Genomic DNA, 20,330 nt, shown 5'->3' with positions numbered 1-20,330 from the left:
AGAATCAGAGAATGTGGGAAAAGGCAAGGCTTTGGAGGTTAACTAACCCAAATGAATTAGCTTGTACTTTGCCATTTGCATGAGACAGAAGAAAGGACAATTCAAACTGACATAAGAAAAACAACAAATATTATCAGGCAAATATCTGAAAAGGCAGTAGTCGATCTAGGTATCTACAGGATCTGCTTTCCTCTATATAGGCTCCATCTCTATCTCCCCGTGTAGATTTTCCCTACAATTCCAGCTTTCTTTTTTTTTTTTAATGATTTTTTTATTATATTATGTTAGTCACCATACAGTATATCCCCGGTTTCCGATATAAAGTTCAATGACTCATTAGTTGCGTATAACACCCAGTGCACCATGCAATACGTGCCCTCCTTACTACCCATCACTGGTCTATCCCATTCCCCCACCCCCCTCCCCTCTGAGGCCCTCAGTTTGTTTCTCAGAGTTCATAGTCTCTCGTGTTTCATTCCCCCTTCTGATTACCCCCCCTTTCTTTATCCCTTTCTTCCCCTACCGATCACCCTAGTTCTTATGTTCCATAGATGAGAGAAATCATATGATAGTTGTCTTTCTCTGCTTGACTTATTTCACTTAGCATTATCTCCTCCAGTGCCGTCCATGTTGCAGCAAATGTTGAGAATTCATTCTTTCTGATAGCTGAGTAATATTCCATTGTATATATGGACCACAACTTCTTAATCCAGTCATCTGCTGAAGGGCATCTCGGCTCCTTCCACGATTTAGCTATTATGGACAATGCTGCTATGAACATTGGGGTGCATATGGCCCTTCTCTTCACTACATCTGTATCTTTGGGGTAAACACCCAGTAGTGCAATGGCTGGGTCACAGGGTAGCTCAATTTTTAACTTTTTAAGGGACCTCCACACTGTTTTCCAGAGTGGTTGTACCAACTTGCATTCCCACCAACAATGTAGGAGGGATCCCCTTTCTCCACATCCTCTCCAACAATTGTTGTTTCTTGCCTTGTCTATTTTTGCCATTCTAACTCAATTCCAGCTTTCTATCCTACTTAACTTAGGAACCTTCTGATAAGTAACTTCTCAATAGTTCCAGACAAAGCCCAGCAGTTGACTTCTGATTCATCCAGCCTGGGGTTGCCCACTGACCCTAACCAACTACAGTGACCAGAGGAGGCAGCAATTAATTGGCCTGGTCTAGGTCACACATACACGCCTCTGGATAAAAGGGATTGGATTGGGTTGGACCCATCTGAACAATGAAAACCAAATATGGGAAAGCAACTCCCCCAAGAATAAAGAGGAATGGAAGCTAAGCAGAAAAAAACAAATATCTACCATACCAACCACTTATTATTACTGCTGGAAAAACTGAAGTGCCCAAGCTCAGAGTTAAGACTATATCTCAAGCTTTCAGTAACTCATTCAGAATTTAAACAGATAAAATAATACCACCTGCACAGATAATCTCGGATTTTATTTACCTGTGCTTCATTGTTTAGCAAACACTCTTAAGCCCTGTATTTTTACTCAAAATATATTATGAAATAAAGGGACAAATTTCCCTTTAAGGGTAATATATTCTCTTTCATTATAAAAACAAATAAGGAGATAAGTCTCTACTGTGATTCATCACACCTGAAGCTGCTTTTAAAGCTGTTTGTCCTAAAATGCCTTACTTACTGCATATATATGTATATGTGTATGTATATACATATACCTGGTTCCATATTCTATAAATAGCTCACATTATATAATATGGATACTTTTCCTTTTAGGACAGGAGCTCTGCCATTTTTCAAATCAATTGCGACACCTTAAATGCTTCACAAATAATAAGACACATTATTTTTCTCTCTGTTAACATTTAAAGGCAAAGCTGGAATATTAGAGAGAGCTACCAGAACAGTCAGGAAAGAAAGCAATTGCAGGAAAAAGTTTTTACACCTAAAATGGGGAAAACTAAAAGCAGAAAAGAATAAGTAAGCATTATGCACATGTGTATCTGAAACAGAAGTTGAGGGACAAGGAGAAAAGACCCACAGAAGAAAATAATCAGTTGGGGAATGTGGGTAGGGAGTTTAAGCCACAAGGGGACTTTGTCTTACGACTATAATAGCATTTATTATTTTAGGCCATAATTATTTGTTTATATGCCTGCCTCTCCCACAGCCTGTAACCTCTTCAGCATAGGGATCATGCCTTGCATTTCTGTATTCACAGAACTGGTAGAAAATAGATACTCAATATGAAAGAATGAATGAATAAACAGTAGAATATAAATGAAATGGAGTCCACAGAAAAAAGAAGTGTTATACATATGAAGTTCAGAAAATGATATGGTCCCAAAAGTTAAGAGATGATTGGCTTTTGCATTATACTTTTAAGGAAGCCATCTTAATTTACCACTGAGTCACAGAGTCTAACCTTGATGGTCCAACCAGAAACACAACCAGAACAACTTCAGTCATATATCAAAGCAGAAGTTCTGTTTTGGTTTTTAATTCTAAATTTGTAGCTTTTATGAATAATGGTTTAAGTCCTAAGAACTATTAGGGATAAAGATGAAATGTGTTGAATTTTATGAAAAGTACATTTAAAAGTTATGGTAGTATAATTTGCAGGGCCTACACTGTCAGAATTTTAAAGAGCATAATTAGAAAGAAGAAACCATGACCTTCTGGAAGCAAATTTCCATATTTTTGTCTGGAAACCAAAGGCATTTTTTTAAGAGAAGTGTAACATAAAAAATATTAACCTCTTTCTTTTTCTTTAAAGAGATAGAAACTTTAAAAATTCAAAATCAGGTTTTTTTGTTTGTTGCTTTTAGCCAAGTGAAGGATAGGAAATTTAGACTCAAACCTCAAAGCACACTTTTGGAAAGGAGTTTCAGAAATTGTTTAAAATTATTAGAAAGGAAAATATTACTGATCAACACACACACACAAAAAGATTTAAGCAAATCCACTGCCATCTAGGATGAAATACATACGAAGAAGGAGATTAAATGAGAGGATTAGAAAAAGTACAAAATCCAAATTTCTAAGCCTAGTTTTAAAAGCCTTCCATCATTAGGATTCAATGAACGGCTCCACTCTTATCTTTCACTGTTCCCTATTCACTCTCTGTGACACCCAAACAGGTATATTCTAAAAAGACCTCACCTTGTACATTCCACCACTTTTACCGAGTAGGAAAACACCACCCAGACAAGAGTCTAAGGACAGTTCCCCAGAGATATACCAATTGGCTCTGGCTCCTTCAAAATGAGTTCCCTGAATTTCAGGTAAAAGTGAGCAAAGAGGAGTAACTCCTTCCCAAGACCAGTCTTCATTTTTAAACTAGCTGAACCACATAATGGGGTCAAAATATCCATCTGGTTTACACATAGAAGACATTTTTAAGGTCCAAAAGAGAGAGCTCTAAATAACTTGGCATCACCTGTTTAGCATGCCAAGACCACTTAAAATTCAGTAAACCTTACCAGTTGGGTACACACCAACTTGACACTGCTATCAATAACTGATGTATGTGGATTCATAATTATAAACAACTGTTTATGTAAGGAAAGTTCAGGTATAGGCAGAGAAAATTAAAGTTTGACGTTACATGCTCTTTTTATTCTGAATACAATAAAAACATGAAATGTTTTGTTGGTATCTGTCAAAATGAATTAAACTGGAAACAAATCCAGTGCAAACTATTTTTAGTTTCACAAATATGTTGTATCAAAATACTCTTGCTAAGTTGTTTATAATGTATGTACTTTATGGATTATTTCACTGACAAAATTTCAACCCCAAATAAGTTTTTTTCAATATCCATTCAGTATAACCCAAATGTACCCCTTATCATTCAGTATTTTCCAGCTGTATAAATGATGGTAAAAATGACTTTTAATATTTTAATGATTTTAATATTTTTATACCTTACAGTTGACCAAGGTCAAATATAAGTAATACTGGTATTATCTTCCTTTTCATATTTTCTGTTTTCTCTTCCACTATAGCATGAATAATTAAGTTGAGGTTGATTACTGGGAAAGGCAAAAGTTCATATTTTCACCTCTATCTAGATCTATTCAGAATTGTAGAAAGATTATAATGATATATTCTTAATGCAGGTAGAATAAGTACATTCAACAGTCTAAATCTTATAGACCAGTAAGAAAGGACAAAGTGAGCTGAATGATGGCCTCCAAAAAGATAGGTCCACGCCCTAATCCTTGGAATCTGTGAATATTACCTTAAATGGCAAAAGATATTAAATCAAGGATCTTAAGGAGTTAAGTGTGTCCTAAATGTAATCAGAGGGAGTTTTCAGAGAAGGAGGCAATATGACCACAGAGGCAGAAAATAGAGTGATGTAGCCACAAGCAAAAAATGCTGGGAGCCACCAGAAGCTGGAAGAGGCAAGGAATGGACGTTTCCCTTGAGCCTCCATAAGAGCACAGCCTTGCCATCACCTTGATTTCAGACATCCAGCCCCCAGCACTGTGAGAGAATAAATTTCTATTGTTTTAAGCCACCAACTTTATATGTAGTAATTTGGAACAGCAGCAACAAGAAACTAATCATAAAGAATATCTGCTTTCAGCTAATTGAGGGAAGTGATACTGCTTTGGGTGAACCGCAAAGAAAATAAAATATAGATATCATTGTATTATAAACATAAATTCTATAATAAACCACCTCAAGTACCTTTAGAGGTGACTGTGCACAGAATACAGTTGGAAGAGTACAATGTTAAAAGCACAGCTGCTGGGGCGCCTGGGTGGCTCAGTCATTAAGCATCTGCCTTCGGCTCAGGGTGTGATCCCGGCGTTCTGGGATCGAGCCCCACATCGGGCTTCTCCGCTGGGAGCCTGCTTCTTCCTCTCCCACTCCCCCTGCTTGTGTTCCCTCTCTCGCTGGCTGTCTCTATCTCTGTCAAATAAATAAATAAATAAATAAATAAATAAATAAATAAATCTTAAAAAAAAAAAAAAAAGCACAGTTGCTGACCGGTAGTAAAAAGTTGGGACCCTTCCCACCAGTTTGCTTGAAGGGAATGAATCGGTTTTTGCAGTATAAGGGTCTCGCTTTTTGCATTTGGGTCATATGCTCCTTTGGATGATCAAGATAGAATTACGAATCCACTGTATCCTAAACCAATAGATGATTCAACTACAACAATTTTATTTCCAGGGAAAAATAAGAAGATGAGGATGGGGGAAGCTATTTCTGTTTCTTTGAACTTTGTCAAGAATTAACATACTTCTTTAAAATAGAGTTCTACTTTTAAAGAGTAAATATTTTCCTTAATTGCTCTGGAGGGAGGAGACTACATATGCAAATTTATTTTGTAAGACATAAGACTGCACAAGAAATCTCAGTTGTCCCAGGTGCCCCGACTGTCCTGGATGCTTAGCTGCCCTAATCTCCCTAGCTTCTGATGTTGACATAAATCTTACTTCTCATAATGGTTTCTTATCAACAATTTCTTTCTGAGAAGGGATAATAGCAAGCACCTTCCTTTATGAAACACTCGTCGTGAACACTAAATTCACAGAGTTTAATACATCCTAACTAATCTTCATTTGCTATGAAGATTAAAGCTGAATTTCACTTGACGGTTCAGAAAATGGTTATCTAGGGGCGCCTGGGTGGCACAGCGGTTAAGCGCCTGCCTTCGGCTCAGGGCGTGATCCCGGCGTTCTGGGATCGAGCCCCACATCAGGCTCCTCCGCTATGAGCCTGCTTCTTCCTCTCCCACTCCCCCTGCTTGTGTTCCCTCTCTCGCTGGCTGTCTCTATCTCTGTCAAATAAATAAATAAAATCTTAAAAAAAAAAAAAAAGAAAGAAAATGGTTATCTATAAAACAGACCATGGGACCTTTTCTTCATCAGAGAGTTCTAATTATCTATCCCACGGGGGAAAATAAACATGATGTCAAAAACAACAATGAGCTCATTTTCTATGAAGAGCAAAATGAGGACTGACACCTGAAAGAATGGAAGATCTTGGCTCAGAGAAAACAGGCTCAAGCCTACGTAGCTCTAAGGAAGAACTTTCAGCGTGTGTCTAGGTGCCTTCCCAACATTCCTCCTTCCCTCCAGTTTCCTGGGTTGCCTCTCTCCATTCCCCAAATATCTGATCTTTCCCTCTAGTTAACCAATGTTCCTTCAAGGCACTTTACCCAAGACATCCTCCTTATAAAGCATTTTATTCTCAAAAATTTATCTCTTTTCTTCCCCCATCAAAGCTTCATGTTAGATATTCAACAAAGACTCTCAATATTTTGGTAAGTTATTCTTCTCAAAGATGAAATGTTTACTTCTTCCAGGAAGATCTAACTTCCTAAAAGGAATAATTTACCTCAACTTAGAGAGCCTTGTACTAAACCAAATTACCCTTGCTAAGCAGTCATGGAACCTACTGGCAGAGGTAATTTACTTCTAAGAAAAAACAGTCATTTGGATTGCCTTTTTTCACATTGGTTGGCCTCAAGTTTGGACATAGCCCTCAACTTTACAAAGAAAAAAATACAGCCACTGCTTTTTTTAACCTTAGGTGATAGACAATCAAAAATACATCTACTTAAGTAAATACAGATTAATAAGATGCAGGTATTGTCTTTAATTTGTAATTATCTCTGATGGTAGGGGCTATCCCTCTGGTTTTAGAAACAAGATCCCATCACACCACTCCCATGTTTAAAATCAATCCTGCCTATAAAATAGGTGAAATTTAACAACTGCCAGGTCCTACAGCTGTATAATACTTCAAATCCTTTGTGAAAGGAGGGGAATAAAAATAAATGTGTAGATTGGCAATATTTACAAGGATGGCTTTAGAGAGGGTTGGGCACTGAGAACGGAAAGGACATAGAAACCCTTACAGGAACGACTTGGAAAGAAATTACTCTCTGACAAGTATGGGAAAGGACAGAGAGAGAATAATGACAATAATGACAAAAAAGCAGCCATCCTTAAAGTAAAGTAAGCTCCCTTCTCCCATGGAATCAGCAATGGAGCCATGACATGGAGCCAGCTAAGCAGCCCTAATCCCTGTCCAGCCCAGAAAAAATTAAAACTGCCCCTGATTCCAGCCCAAGCTCTGTGACAACCAGATACAGGTCTCCTGGACATAGCAGAATCCTCTGTCTGCCACTCAAATACAGGCTATGTTGAATTTGAGAGAAGGTCTGGAGAACATTCCTTAATGGACATGCCATGTGGCCCTGTTAAAGACCCAAGTCTTTCTAGGTCTAGGGCAATCCAGAGAGTTCTAAGGCAGTTCACATCAGCAGAGAAATCAAGAAGCAGTGCATGTGTAGGTAAGGAGGAAAAAGATTTCTGGTCCAGAAATGTCAGGACCAGAAAACAGCACAAATATTTAATGTTTGATATATGTCTATATAACTGACAAGTCCTGAATTACTACCCTGAGGTTCAAAATGAAATCACTGGGCTGGATGGTGTCAATTTCTCCACTCCCCACACGAACTCTCCAACCTGTGGCATTACCAGAGAGGAAAGGCAATAGCTTTGGAATATTGAAATTAATTTTCAAAATATCTGGGAATAAAACTGAGAGGTCTTCTTGGCTAATTTGAAAGGGGTAAGTGAGGAAAAGGGATCATACGGAACTGCGAGGTTGCTAGCTTCAGTAATTGAGTAGATGGCAGTTTCACCAAATGAGAGAAAGAAAATGAGAAGAATTAATTCAGCAGAAAAGAAGGGCAATTGCACTTTAGACATGTACAGTTTGTGAGGTTTTGGACTATCCTGGTAGCAATGCCAAGGAGGCAGCCATGGAGATGAGAAGAATGCTCACTCGAAAGGACTGCACTAAGGACCCCAATCTGGGGATTATGGTAAGAGAACAGAAACAGGGACAGCGGCTAAGATGCTCCAATGCAGTGTAGACAAGCATGGGAGCAGAAGACACAACCTGGGGACACAAATTTAAGATGCAGTCAGAGAAAGAGGAGCCTAGGGAGGTGTGATGGTTGACGTGAGGGGATGTGAGAGAGGACACTGTTTCAGAAATAAGAGAGTAAAGAGCTTCAGTAGTGGAGAAGTTATATCAGTGTCAAATCAGCAGAGAGCTCCAGAAAGATAGCACTGGGGGAAAAGGGTACATTGGATTTGGAAACTAGGTCCTTGTTGACTTACCAAGAGCAATTTCAGTACTCTGATGGGTGCTAGAAGCCTAACTGCAATGCACTGAAGAGGGAATAAGAAGTACCAAAAGCTCGATTTATCCTGAAATTTGAAAAAAAAAAAAAATCTACGAAGCTTCAAAAAACAAAATTATGTACAGTATTATACTCCACAAATTTTTATCATCCAGAATTCATTAATTCAAGAAAACATCTATTAAACCTCCACTACGTGTCAGAACCCATATGACACTCCAGAATACAAAGATGAATAAAAGACGAGCCCTGTCTTTGAGGAGTCTATGGTTACAAAGAGATACACATCCATTACCACCTCGCTCTACCTAACAAGACTGCCCGCAATGCCGTAACAATATACCATGGTAATTACAGCAACAGAGACAGGAAGAAGGTACCTGAGCAGCATAATAATACAGAACACATGGACAGAAATTATGTGAATTGGAAATGGAGGACGGGGTGGGGAATCTGACAGGATGGGGCAGAATGGGTTGACAATGGGGGCATCCCAGGCAGAAAGAATCTGAAAAGGGTTGGATATTGATCCAGATCTGTGAGAAGTTTAGCATATTGTGAAGGGATTTCAGACCAGTCTAAGGATTGTGGGTAGGGCTTTGGAGTTTCTTGGCTTGTTTTGGTTGTATATTTGTTTTGGTAAGCCAGAACTTCACAGTTATTTCCAAGGCAGAATTATTAGTGGCAAAGAGAGAACATGTATTTAGGAAGGGTGCCTGGGATCATACGTCTTACCAATTGAGATTAAACGCAACATTGATTTGAAGTCTAATGTATTTCATGCAAATTTTGCATTCTACACTTTACGTATTTTTTATATTAAGCAATGTCTTCAAATTAATATGAAATATTGGTTTTTCTCTAAAATGTTTAGGTAGAATTGATACTATAAAAAGATGTGCCAAGTTTACCTACATACACAAACCCCTACTCACCCACCAAGGTTATATACATAACCTTGAATGAGTCTCATCCATTAGCTTGAAACATGACCTTTGGCTGCAGGAATCAAGAGGGAGTTTTAAAGAGGGAAGTGGAGTGTTGTGACCTGTTTTTAGGAATAGAAGTTTGGATCCATGATAGAAGTGAATCACCATCAGACTCAAAATTGTAGAATTACACACTTTGCTTAAAAGAATATTACATTAGCTTCGGTTTAAATTTTTGGTATATTTATTCCTCCCTTCCAATAATGTGGTTTTTTTTTTTTAAAGATTTTATTTATTTATTCGACAGAGATAGAGACAGCCAGCGAGAGAGGGAACACAAGCAGGGGGAGTGGGAGAGGAAGAAGCAGGCTCATAGCGGAGGAGCCTGATGTGGGGCTCGATCCCAGAACGCCGGGATCACGCCCTGAGCCGAAGGCAGACGCTCAACCGCTGTGCCACCCAGGCGCCCCTCCAATAATGTTTTTGAACTCTTAAATCATACTGTTAGAATGAGTGTCCTATTGCAAACTACCTCTGATCTGTTTTTGATATATAAAATTGGCAAAAATAAATCAAAAGCAATTGACAAAAAATCAACGTAACATTCTAGAATCAGTGGTGATGATTGTACGACTTTGTGAACACACTAAAAACCACTATCTGTATACTTTAAAAAGGTAAATTTTTTGATATGTGAATTATAAAATTACATGCCAATAAAAATGTTTTAAAAAACATAGCAAAAGCACTATACACACTGTCAAAATATACTTTATAACTAACCAACTGATTTCACGGATAACCCACCTATAGTATATATGATAATACTCAGCTATTCTAGATAAAAGGAGATTGTTGCTTACAAAAAAAATTTTTTTTTAAAGGGAGATTGTTATATATATATTTTGTAAGTAGGCTTCATGGGGCTTGAACTCAAGACCCTAAGATCAAGACCTGAGCTGAGATCAAGAGTCAGTCGCTCAACTGACTGAGTCACCCAGATGCCCCAAGATTGTTGTACTTTTAAAGGCTTATCTTATATGCCATAATCTTTTTTGATATATCTCTTTAAATTGGGCAACTTAATGATACAAATTTTTGAAGGAACACAATGAAGTATACAGCATCTAATGCATGGCTGCAAAACTTAAGAGAAGATGGGTAATTTAAAACAAATATAAAGTATCTGCAGAGATTTCCCAAGACAGAAATGCCAAACTTTCATAAAACAAAAGTTTGTCTTAAAGCAAAATAACTGCAAAGAAAGAGGCAACAAAACCACATGGAAAATTTATTTTCTATTAATGAGGTGTAACTGCACCATATGTGCACCAACTGTTCACAAACAACCTAATAAAAAGCCATGGATGAAGAAAATCCCAGACAAAAAGATGTGAAAATATGAAAAGCCAATTCTTTTTTTCTTACTGTAGTTCATTACTTTAGATTGAAGTCTTTGAAACTCTAAAAATAATCCATGTGTTTTTATCTTCATGGAGAAACTTTCTTTCCATTTTCTTTATTGGGAGGTAATCTTACCAAGTGCTATTCCATTTGTAAGTCTTTGAAGTGACATTATCAAGTACCTTTATTACAAGAAATTGGTATTTCTGATTTTAATCCTCATATTTTTATTTTGGCAAGAAGTAAGTATTATCTTCCTTTTGCAGGTGGAAAACTGAGGTGGTACAGCCACTTCTTAGATTCTTGATACCTCTACTTTCTATTTATTTTTCTCCTTTAAAAGCTAATAAGTGAGGGCGCGTGGGTAGCTCAGTCGGTTAAGTGTCTGACTTTACCTCAGGTCATGATCTCAGGGCCCTGGGACGGAGCCCTGCTTCCAGCCTTGCCAAGCTCTGCCTCAGGCTCCGCACTCAGTGGGGAGTCTGCTTCTCCCTCTTCCTCTCCATATGCCCTCTCCACCACCCACCCCATTTGCACTCTCTCACAAATAAATAAATAAAATCTTTAAAAAAAAATAAAGTCTGATAAGTGGAAGATTCCATCTCAGACGTACTTCCTTCTCAGAAGAAAACCCAGCTTGAAGTTGATTGCATAAGGGACAGTTAGATTTTAACCTAAAAATTTTAATTTGAGTTCACCAAATGGTAGTGGCACAACTGGACATAACTTTCACAAAAATAACTGGAATGGACCACAGACTTAAATGTAAAACTTAAGGTTATAAAACTTCAAAGCATAAGATATTTGATAAATGAGCTCTGGGATGTAATGTACAGCATGGTGACTATACTTAACAATACTGTATAACTTGAAATTTGGTGAGAGAGCAGATCTTAAATGTTATCACTACAAAAAAAAAAAAGTAATTATGTGAGCTAAGAGAGTGTTACCCAACCTTATCATGGTAATCATTTCACAATATATGTGTATATCAAATCTTTATGTTGTACACCTTAAACTTACACAATGTTGTATGTCACTTATACCTCAATAAAGCTGAAAAAAATTTTAAAGCGTAAGAAATATTTATGCCATACACAATAAATTAATTCAAAATGGACCACAGACCTACATATAAAAGTTAAAACTATAAAACTCTTAAAAGAAAACATTGGGGTAAATTTGTGACCTTGGGTCAGGCAATGGATTCTTAGATATAACACCAGGAGCACACAAAAGACAAAAAAAACTATACTTCAGTGAAATTAAAAATCTTTGTATTGCAAATAACACCATCAAGAAAGTGAAAAGACAATTCAAATGGCAGAAAATACTGGTAAATCATCTGTCTGATAAGAAAAATTTACCTCCACGGGGCGCCTGGGTGGCACAGCGGTTAAGCGTCTGCCTTTGGCTCAGGGCGTGATCCTAGCGTTATGGGATCGAGCCCCACATCAGGCTCTTCCGCTATGAGCCTGCTTCCTCCTCTCCCACTCCCCCTGCTTGTGTTCCCTCTCTCGCTGGCTGTCTCTATCTCTGTTGAATAAATGAATAAAAAATCTTTAAAAAAAAAAAGAAAAGAAATTTACCTCCAGAATATATAAAGAACTCTTACAAGTCAACAATAAAAAGATAAATAACTCAATTTAAAAATGGGCAAAGGTGGAACACCTGGATGGCTCAGTCAGTTAAGCATCCAACTCTTATTTTCTGGTCAGGTCATGATCTCAGGGTCGTGAGATCCTGCTTAAGAGTCTCTCCCTCTCCTTTTGCCTGCCCCTCCCCTGCTCTCTCTACCTCTCTCTAAAAAAAAAAAAAAAAAAAAAAAAAAGGTGGCGGCGGGGCAAAGGATCCAAATAGCTATTTCTCTGAAAAAGATACACCATATTCTTTTCATGTACACATTGTGTGTGTGTGTGTGTGTGTGTGTGTGTGTGTGCATGTGCATGCACGCGCATATTCCCATTAGAGAAATGCTAATTAAAATCACAATGACATATCACTACACACTTACCAAATCAGCTAAAGTTAAAATAAAAAAAATAGAGATAATACCAGTTCTGGTGGGGACTCAGAGAATGCAGAGAAACTGGATCTCTCATACTTGGCTTATAGAAATGTAAAATGCAACAGCCACTCTGGAAGAGTATGGCAGTTTCTTATAAAACTAAACATGTGTCTCTCATAAGACTTAGCAATTGCACTGTTGGGCCTTTATCTCACAGAAAAGAAAACTTATATCCACAAAAACCTGTATGCAAATGTTCACAGCAACTTTAAAAGTATTAGCCAAAAACTGACAACAATGCAAATGTCCTTCCAGTGGGTGAATGGTTAAACCAATGGATATACATCCATACCGTGGACTACTACTCAACATTAAAAAGCAATGAGCTACTGTAGACACAATAACTTGGATGAATCTCAAGGGAATTAGGCTGAGGAAAAAAGCCAATCTGAAAAAGGTTACATATGCCATTACCTTAATAAAAAATTCAATTAATAAAAAATCATGCACATCAGACTTATGTATTTTCATAGACATCTCTGCAAAATAGGGAAGGTATCTAGAGCCTGGAGGATTAGCTGTTGTTTGTCCATCTCCTGTGGTAAATGATTTATACTTAAAGAGTGGTTCCTAGGCCCTGAATGTTTGCCTAAAAAAAGGAAACACACTGAATGATTCCATTTATATAATATTCTTGAAATGGCAAAGATGGAGAACAGATTAGAGGTTGCCAGGGTTAGGGAGGCAGGGAAGGAGAGAGGTGGTTAGGGCAAAAAGGGTACCACAAAGGAGTCATATTGAGTGAACTGCTCTGTATCTTGACTGTGATATGGTCACATGAATCTATGCATGTGATAAAACTCCACAGAACCACACACACATATACGCACACTCACTCACACGGGTGCATGTGAAACCAATGAAATCTAAATAAGCACTGTGAATTGTGGTTGTGATATTGCACTATAGTCATACAAGATGCTACTAGTGGGGGAAAATGGGTGAAAGGTGTGTAGGATATCTCTGTATTATTTCTTACAACTACATGTGAATCTATAATTATCTCAAATAAAGACCCAAATAGATAGATGATGAAAGTTTCTACAGTAGCAGGTCTGAGTACACAAAAGGGTATCTTCAGATATGTGACAAATGTTTATACATATTTGTCATTACATGATTATGGTATATATTTTACTGAGTCTGATCCTCAGAATTCTAGAGGTGAGAACCAGTACAGGTATCTGCAACTGCCAAGCTGAAGGTGTCACAAAGCATGTATCAGTGGAGGCTGTGAGGTGAGACTCTGTGGAGATCAGATCCCAAATCCTAAGACCTCATAACTATTAAAAGGTATAATGGTAATGCTAGACTCAGTAATTACAAATAAAATCTTAAACTTTTTAATTGGAAAGTCAAAATGCTTCATTGATTAAAAACTGAGGAGAAAATATTCTACATTAAGAGTACTGGTCAAATGGAATCACATTTATGGAATATTTAAGATGATTACATATCCATAAGAGAAACATCATAATTGGTTTTGTTTCTATGGGGACACTGGCCTAAGTCACAGGAGCATACTGAATACCTTGGCAGAGACTGTTGGTTCGCCATCAAAATCTGACCTTCCCCTCTTCCAAGTAGAGACCACCCAGGGTGGAGACTACATCTCCCAGCCTCCACTCCAGCCAGGTATGGTTGTCTGACTGAGTTTTGGAATGAAAATTTAAGTATCACATGAGAGTGTCTTGGCACCCTCCTTAAAAAAAGACTACTCTGATCTCTAAGGATTTTTTGTTTTTTCTTTCTCCTAGCTCAAGATCTCCTAGGCTCTGAACATATCCATATCCTCTAGGATGGTAGGAAAGGAAATAAAAAACAGGAAAAAGAATGGCACAGCTGGAAAAAAAAATTAAGTTAAACCCGCCCAAATCTCACCACCAACAATAATAACAGCTACTATTTTACTGAGTGCCTAATACGGGCCTCGTATTATGCTAAATGATCTATTTTTATCTTCATAACCACCCTGTAACCATAACCATAACAACCATTCTCCATTTTAAAGATGAAGCAGCTGAGGCTCTAAGAGGATAAAGGCCTAGAATCTGAGGTGACCTAACCCTTAATTTCCCTTTTTGCCCACAGATTCTCTCCATGCCCTCTACTCTGTATCTCAGTAGATCTCAGAAGGTCTCTAAGCTGAGATACCCTTAAAAGTCTACTTGTGTTTTTATCCATTCTCTGTCACTGTGAGTCTCCAAATAAATTCCACTTATATAGAAAGAAAACCTGCTTTAAATTCTACCCACGGAACTTGGAAAATGACATGTAATCAAGTAGTACAGTCAGGTCACCCAGGTGGAGTCGCAAAGGGAGGATTTAAAACCGGGTTTTTCTGGCTCCAAAGCCGGTACTGTGATCTATTCCCCTATACCACAACTGCTGCCAATTTAGAACTTAATTTTAGACATTTCAAAGTCTAACTTCTATCAATGGCTCAAACTTCAAAAAAAAGTTTTTAATTCCATTTCAATAATCTGTGAGGTATGGAATAGGAGGGACTAGGAATAAAAACTTTTTAAAGAATTATTACCCAATATTTGGAAAGAATCCTTTATAAGTATCACTTTTTATAGTGGAAGCCAAAAACTGCTCTGGAAAAAATGGAATGAAGAGGAATCTGAATATTCTTAGCTCTGAGTTATATGCCTTTTGAGTCTGAAAGAGCCAGACAAATATTTAAGCAGAGAAGAAAAAAACACATATACTTTCACAGTTAAATGGTGAGTTAGAAGTAGGCCACATCTCATTTTTCTGTCCCAAAGTGCTTAATTTAGAATCAGATTTTAAAAACAATCCTCCACAGGCCAGGTTTGGCCCTTCCAGTTGGCACCTGGACATCAAACTCTTGCGACAATCTGGAACAAGTGAAAATAGCTTTGGGCATTCAAACCATCATGCAGTAAGGAAGGTCAAATTTGAATTAATGTATTTTAAGACTTAAAAAAAAAGGTTTTATACAAGCCTTAAAAGAGAACAAGAAAAATAAAGGGAAGAATGAAAATTAAGCAGCTAACCCAACCTACATCCCCTCACAAATGAAGGCAGGGCTGCTTACGCTTCTTTTTACCACTGTCTTCCATAAGGCAGCTCAGTTCCGAGACATGCACTGCTTCTACTGGAACTACAAAGATATTTCTTGCGTTTTCTACTTATTTTTGTTCAAGAACCTTCACTATTTATCCATTTTCTACAGAATAAAGTCCCAATTCCTTTGCCTGACGTTCAAAGCCCTTTCCAATTCGAATTCAACCTACCTCTCCAGCTTTATTTTCCATTATCCTCCATCATGAGTCCTCTGGTAGAGCCAAACAGATCCACTCACTGGTGAAAAGGCTGGCACAATCTGGCCTAGCTGCCTTTGGTAATGCCACCCGAGTCCCGCCTAACCTTCTCCACCTGGCTAAATCCCTTCTGTCCCCAGGGACCAGCTCAAGGCCCAGCTCCCACATGAGGGCTCCCTAACTACCTCAAGAGATATAAAAAGTCTCTCTCCCCTGAAATCCTTATACCAGTTATGTAATATTCTAAACCACTCATTTGGGACTCATCACAACGTCTCTCACACTAATATTTATTTATCTTAATTCCATGTCTTACCTCCTCAAATAGACCTGAAGTTCCCTGAGGGAAAGAGCTTCAATCTTCTTTATCCCTGTATTTTACATAATATCTAACCAGGAACAAATTAATGTTATACGACCTTCAGCTAATAGGATTTTAAAGCACTCATGCAAGGATGCTAAGTAAATCGGCTATTTATAAGCCAAAGGGAGGAATGTATATCACGAGAAAACTTCAATATTTCATTGTTTCCATATTTCGTAAGACAATAGTTCCTTTAATCTCTTTAATCAAAATAAAACTACAGACGTCCTGATGTGTTATCAAGCCAGGAAAGTGTAACTACTGAAGACAAAGTTATTTACACCTGCTGAAAAAAGCAGCAATAAGTTTAATCGCAGCAAGTAGGTTTCTCTGCTTGACTCCACATAAAATATGACCGTGCTGCTCCCTGCAGTCAATGGAAGAAAAGGATTATAAGAAAGCCTGTTCAAAGACTAATCAATGTTTGGGCAGGAAATAATTTTCCTGCTGTTTTAAAAATACTAATCAATTTTCCTCTCAATGTTGTCATTATACTAAGAATACACAATTGCATTGTACCTGCAATCACCATTTCATGTTTGGAAATAGAGTTCTGCATTCATTTTCCTTATTCTAGAACTAAAGAAAATGATGTGTCTCTAAAACCATATTACTCTATAATCTGATCTCTGATTCTCTGAAAATAATCTCTATATAGATAACAATCATGTTCATTGAGTCCTAACTGTGAGAATGTGGCTGAGTACCAGGACAGGTCTTAAGAAGCAACCTCCCAAGTTCCCTTTTAAGAGGTGAACTACCAAGAGAAGAAACATACTAATAAAGGAAGTCGTGGACTCTGGGAATTCCAGGCTGACTCATAATATGTAGATGCAAATTCCCAAATCCAGATTGCCAAGCTCCATTTCTGCCCAAGTCAATGCTGGGACAATTCCAGGTTCACATAGCTGGTAAGCAAACACTCCAGAACACTCAGGTAGATCTTATGTAACCCAGTGCAAACTGGGATTCAACATAAATTCTGCAAACTGACTAGACACACATCTCTCCCCCAGGAGAATTCCAGAAATACTTCAATTTCACTGTGTTCTTAAGACCATGCTTTGCAAATATTTCATGATGTGTTCCAAAGGCACTGATTGCCAAAGGAAACATTTTAAAGGTGCCATTAGCAAATGAAGTTGGGAAGAACCACTTACAATGTATTTGTACTGGAGATCACTGGTTAGACGTAGTGTTTTGGGAAAGTACTCTTAAAAATAAATCAGTTTTTTAAAAAAGGAAATCAATTTACCATCACTTAAGCCAGCATTTCCCAACCTTATCTGAAATCCTAGTAATGCTTCCTTGGGGCTACCCCACTTCACCCCATGATTTTTATGCACTATATGGCTCATCTCCATTACTAAAGAAATTCAAATAGGAAAGATGCATACACTCAAGGTATATTTTTGGTGTCACTTAGGGAGAAGCCCCCCAGAGGGCCTCTCAAAGTGGCATTCATTATTTTGTCAAATTTACCATAGTATCAGGTCTGGCCCTGAGCTGTACAAGTGCAAAAAGGAGTTTGTCAGTTTATCAAAGAGATTCTACATTTCACTGGCAGCTCCACAGTAACCACAGTCATAAGCACAACACCAAAATGTCAATTTATTAAATTACGATTAACAATAAGTAGCCATAGAAACACCTATATTCTTACCTGCAGAACCCGCTCACTCCCTCCCTCTGGTAGATTCACGTGGGAGGTCAAATCATACTCAGGTGAGCACACAATCCTGAGGGAAATGGTTAGATCACTTTGCATTTTTAACGGCATCAGACTAAGAAAGCCTGATGTGTCCATCTGATAATATCTTCTTTAACAATAAACCATAACAGCACTGGGCACAAGACTGGTCCGAGGTGTGAGAAGCTTGTATTCCTCCCTAAATCTCTAACAGCCCTAAAACTGCTCTGTCCTGAAGACGAGCAGTTGCTACCTTTCCGATCTTACCTAAAGTGTGGGGGGAAATGTATTAGAGAGATAGCTGGTTTCTTATGATCTATGTCATATAACCTAAGTAAAAACAGGCAAACTCAGTTCAAAATAGGTCCCCCAACACCAATATCCCTTCTAACCTTTAAGCCCCTCCAATATAGAAAATCTGGGGGGTTTTTTGTATCATAATCTTCAACATCCACTGGCAGCTCTTGCCCTAGCTCCATCTCTAAAGATACTTCATACTTCGTACCAAGGATGTCTTCATCAAAGATATTAAAATTAGGTCCATTGTCCATTAGGTCATTTGGTCCCTCTGCCAAAATAGTAATTTAGTCACTTCCCATGTTTACCTATAGAAAATAAGTTGTTTAAAAATGTCTGCTTGAAGACTGAAATGAAATCAATTAGGCACGTTTAATTTAGTCCGCACAGCAGTTTTTTTAAAAATTGGAAACTGTCATGGACAAAAAATCCAGATTTCCAGCTCCTAAAAAACCTACAGGGTTTAGCCACTCTGGGGGCTAATCTGGACAATGACGTGGCTGAACATAGTGTGGCAAACACAGGCTGAAGCAGAACACAGACCATGCTTCCCCTGGTGCACACCCTCTTGCCTATCACTCCCTGTTGTCTTATAGTCATTCTTGGTGGGTATTTCCATTTGCCAGCCCCTGCTTGACCCACCGCGGGCTGACTTTACAATGTAATTCACAGAGAACAATCCTACTGCACAATGTTTTCAAATTCTTAAGGATGAGTTCATTGTATCACCCAGGTTTTCTCTGCATAATTTGCTACTACCCTGTAATTATGAAAGGAAAGTAGGAAGGCAGCCCGCCACCCTAGGAGTTTAAGGCAAAAGAAATCCTTGTTAGATCCCCTAACCTATGAGCCAAGGTCAGTCAGAAGGGGCCCACCAGGTAAGACCTGAAACCAACTTTTCACAACTCATTTCTAGTTTTCATTCTTCCATTTCTACCCCATGAACCTAAACCATGAAGGCTTCTACAAACATCTCTCTTCCCTACTCCAAGAACTAGCTACATTTGCAGGGCCCAGTACAAAATAAAAATTTAGGGCCCCTTTTCCAAAAATGATTAAGAATGTCAAGATGATGATAGCAGAGCATTAAACCGAGTATAGGGCCCCTCTAAATGTAGGAACCTAAGCAACCACACAGGTGGCATGCCCTACCCACCCTCTTTCTTTTAACCTTGCTCTCCAATCCTCCAATCTGTTTTTCTCACTGCCAAGGGTCCTGCCCTAGGTTTGGCAGTCTGAATCTGATTTCATCTGCTTCTGACTCTGTTTTACCTTCCTGCAATAGGGACAAGTATTCCTTCCTCTAGCACAGACACCAACCTTCTTGACAAGCTGCACGGCAAAGCATTTACATCTACATGGTCTTGACCCCAGTGTTACTGAATGAAGCAAAAATCACAAAAAAGAGTGTGCAAATATTTAAGGCCCAAAACGGAATGTCATTTTGTTCAACTTCCTTCATTATATGCACTACTCCCCCTGACAATAACAGAGGCTTGAAGTCAAGGAAACTTACTTGTTTGTCTTTTATAAACTCATGTTTCCATCTCATTCATCACCCACATAACTTATACATTTAAAAGAGCATCATTTTTATTTATCTTTTTTTAAGTCTTTTTTATTCCTCCCTTCTTTCACCATTCAACCAACAGACCCAGATAGTCTCAAGGTTTTCCAAAGCATAGTACATACATACAAGAAGGCTTTAGATGGCACAAGGATACTTTTTATATTAATTACTTTAAAGCAAATTGGAAACAATATAATGAAGCAAATAATAAAAAATATATATAATATATAATAAAGATACATATTGAACCAATATAATGAAGAATATAATGATATCGGGGCGCCTGGGTGGCTCACTCGTTAAGTGTCTGCCTTCGGCTCAGGATGTGATCCCGGAGTCCTGGGATCGAGCCCCATATCAGGCTCCTCCGCTGGGAGCCTGCTTCTTCCTCTCCCACTCCCCCTGCTTGTGTTCCCTCTCTCGCTGGCTGTCTCTCTCTGTCAAATAAATAAATAAATAAATCTTAAAAAAAAAAAAAGAATATAATGATATCAACCTGTGAGTTCATGGTTATTACATTTTTAAAATGTAACTATTTAATATAAAGT

The 20,330-nt window shown here is 38.1% G+C and overlaps 1 protein-coding gene across 6 annotated transcripts in view; it reads right to left on the bottom strand.

The window, feature by feature from the left end:
* Window positions 1-20,330, bottom strand: part of PPM1L (protein phosphatase, Mg2+/Mn2+ dependent 1L) — a 289,156-nt gene that overhangs the window by 196,406 nt on the left and 72,420 nt on the right. Inside the window, exon 1 of one of the 6 annotated variants that reach the window (XM_087870323.1) lies at window positions 20,079-20,207. The exons of 4 other annotated variants lie outside the window; for them this stretch is intronic. Coding sequence is in view for 1 of the 2 variants with exons in the window: in XM_087870321.1 (XP_087726447.1) it covers window positions 15,835-15,855 (21 nt within the window). In the remaining variant the exon portion in view is untranslated. Of the gene's footprint in view, window positions 1-15,834; window positions 16,272-20,078; window positions 20,208-20,330 lie in introns of those variants that run through there. One more of the 6 variants, XM_087870321.1, reaches the window with a different exon arrangement.

Source organism: Ursus americanus, chromosome 20, assembly GCF_024610735.1.
Source record: "Ursus americanus isolate L20-20 chromosome 20, mUrsAme1.1.p, whole genome shotgun sequence".
Lineage (NCBI taxonomy): Eukaryota > Metazoa > Chordata > Mammalia > Carnivora > Ursidae > Ursus > Ursus americanus.
The sequence above is the reverse complement of the archived record's forward strand: the minus strand, read 5'-3'. Positions and strand labels throughout refer to the sequence as shown.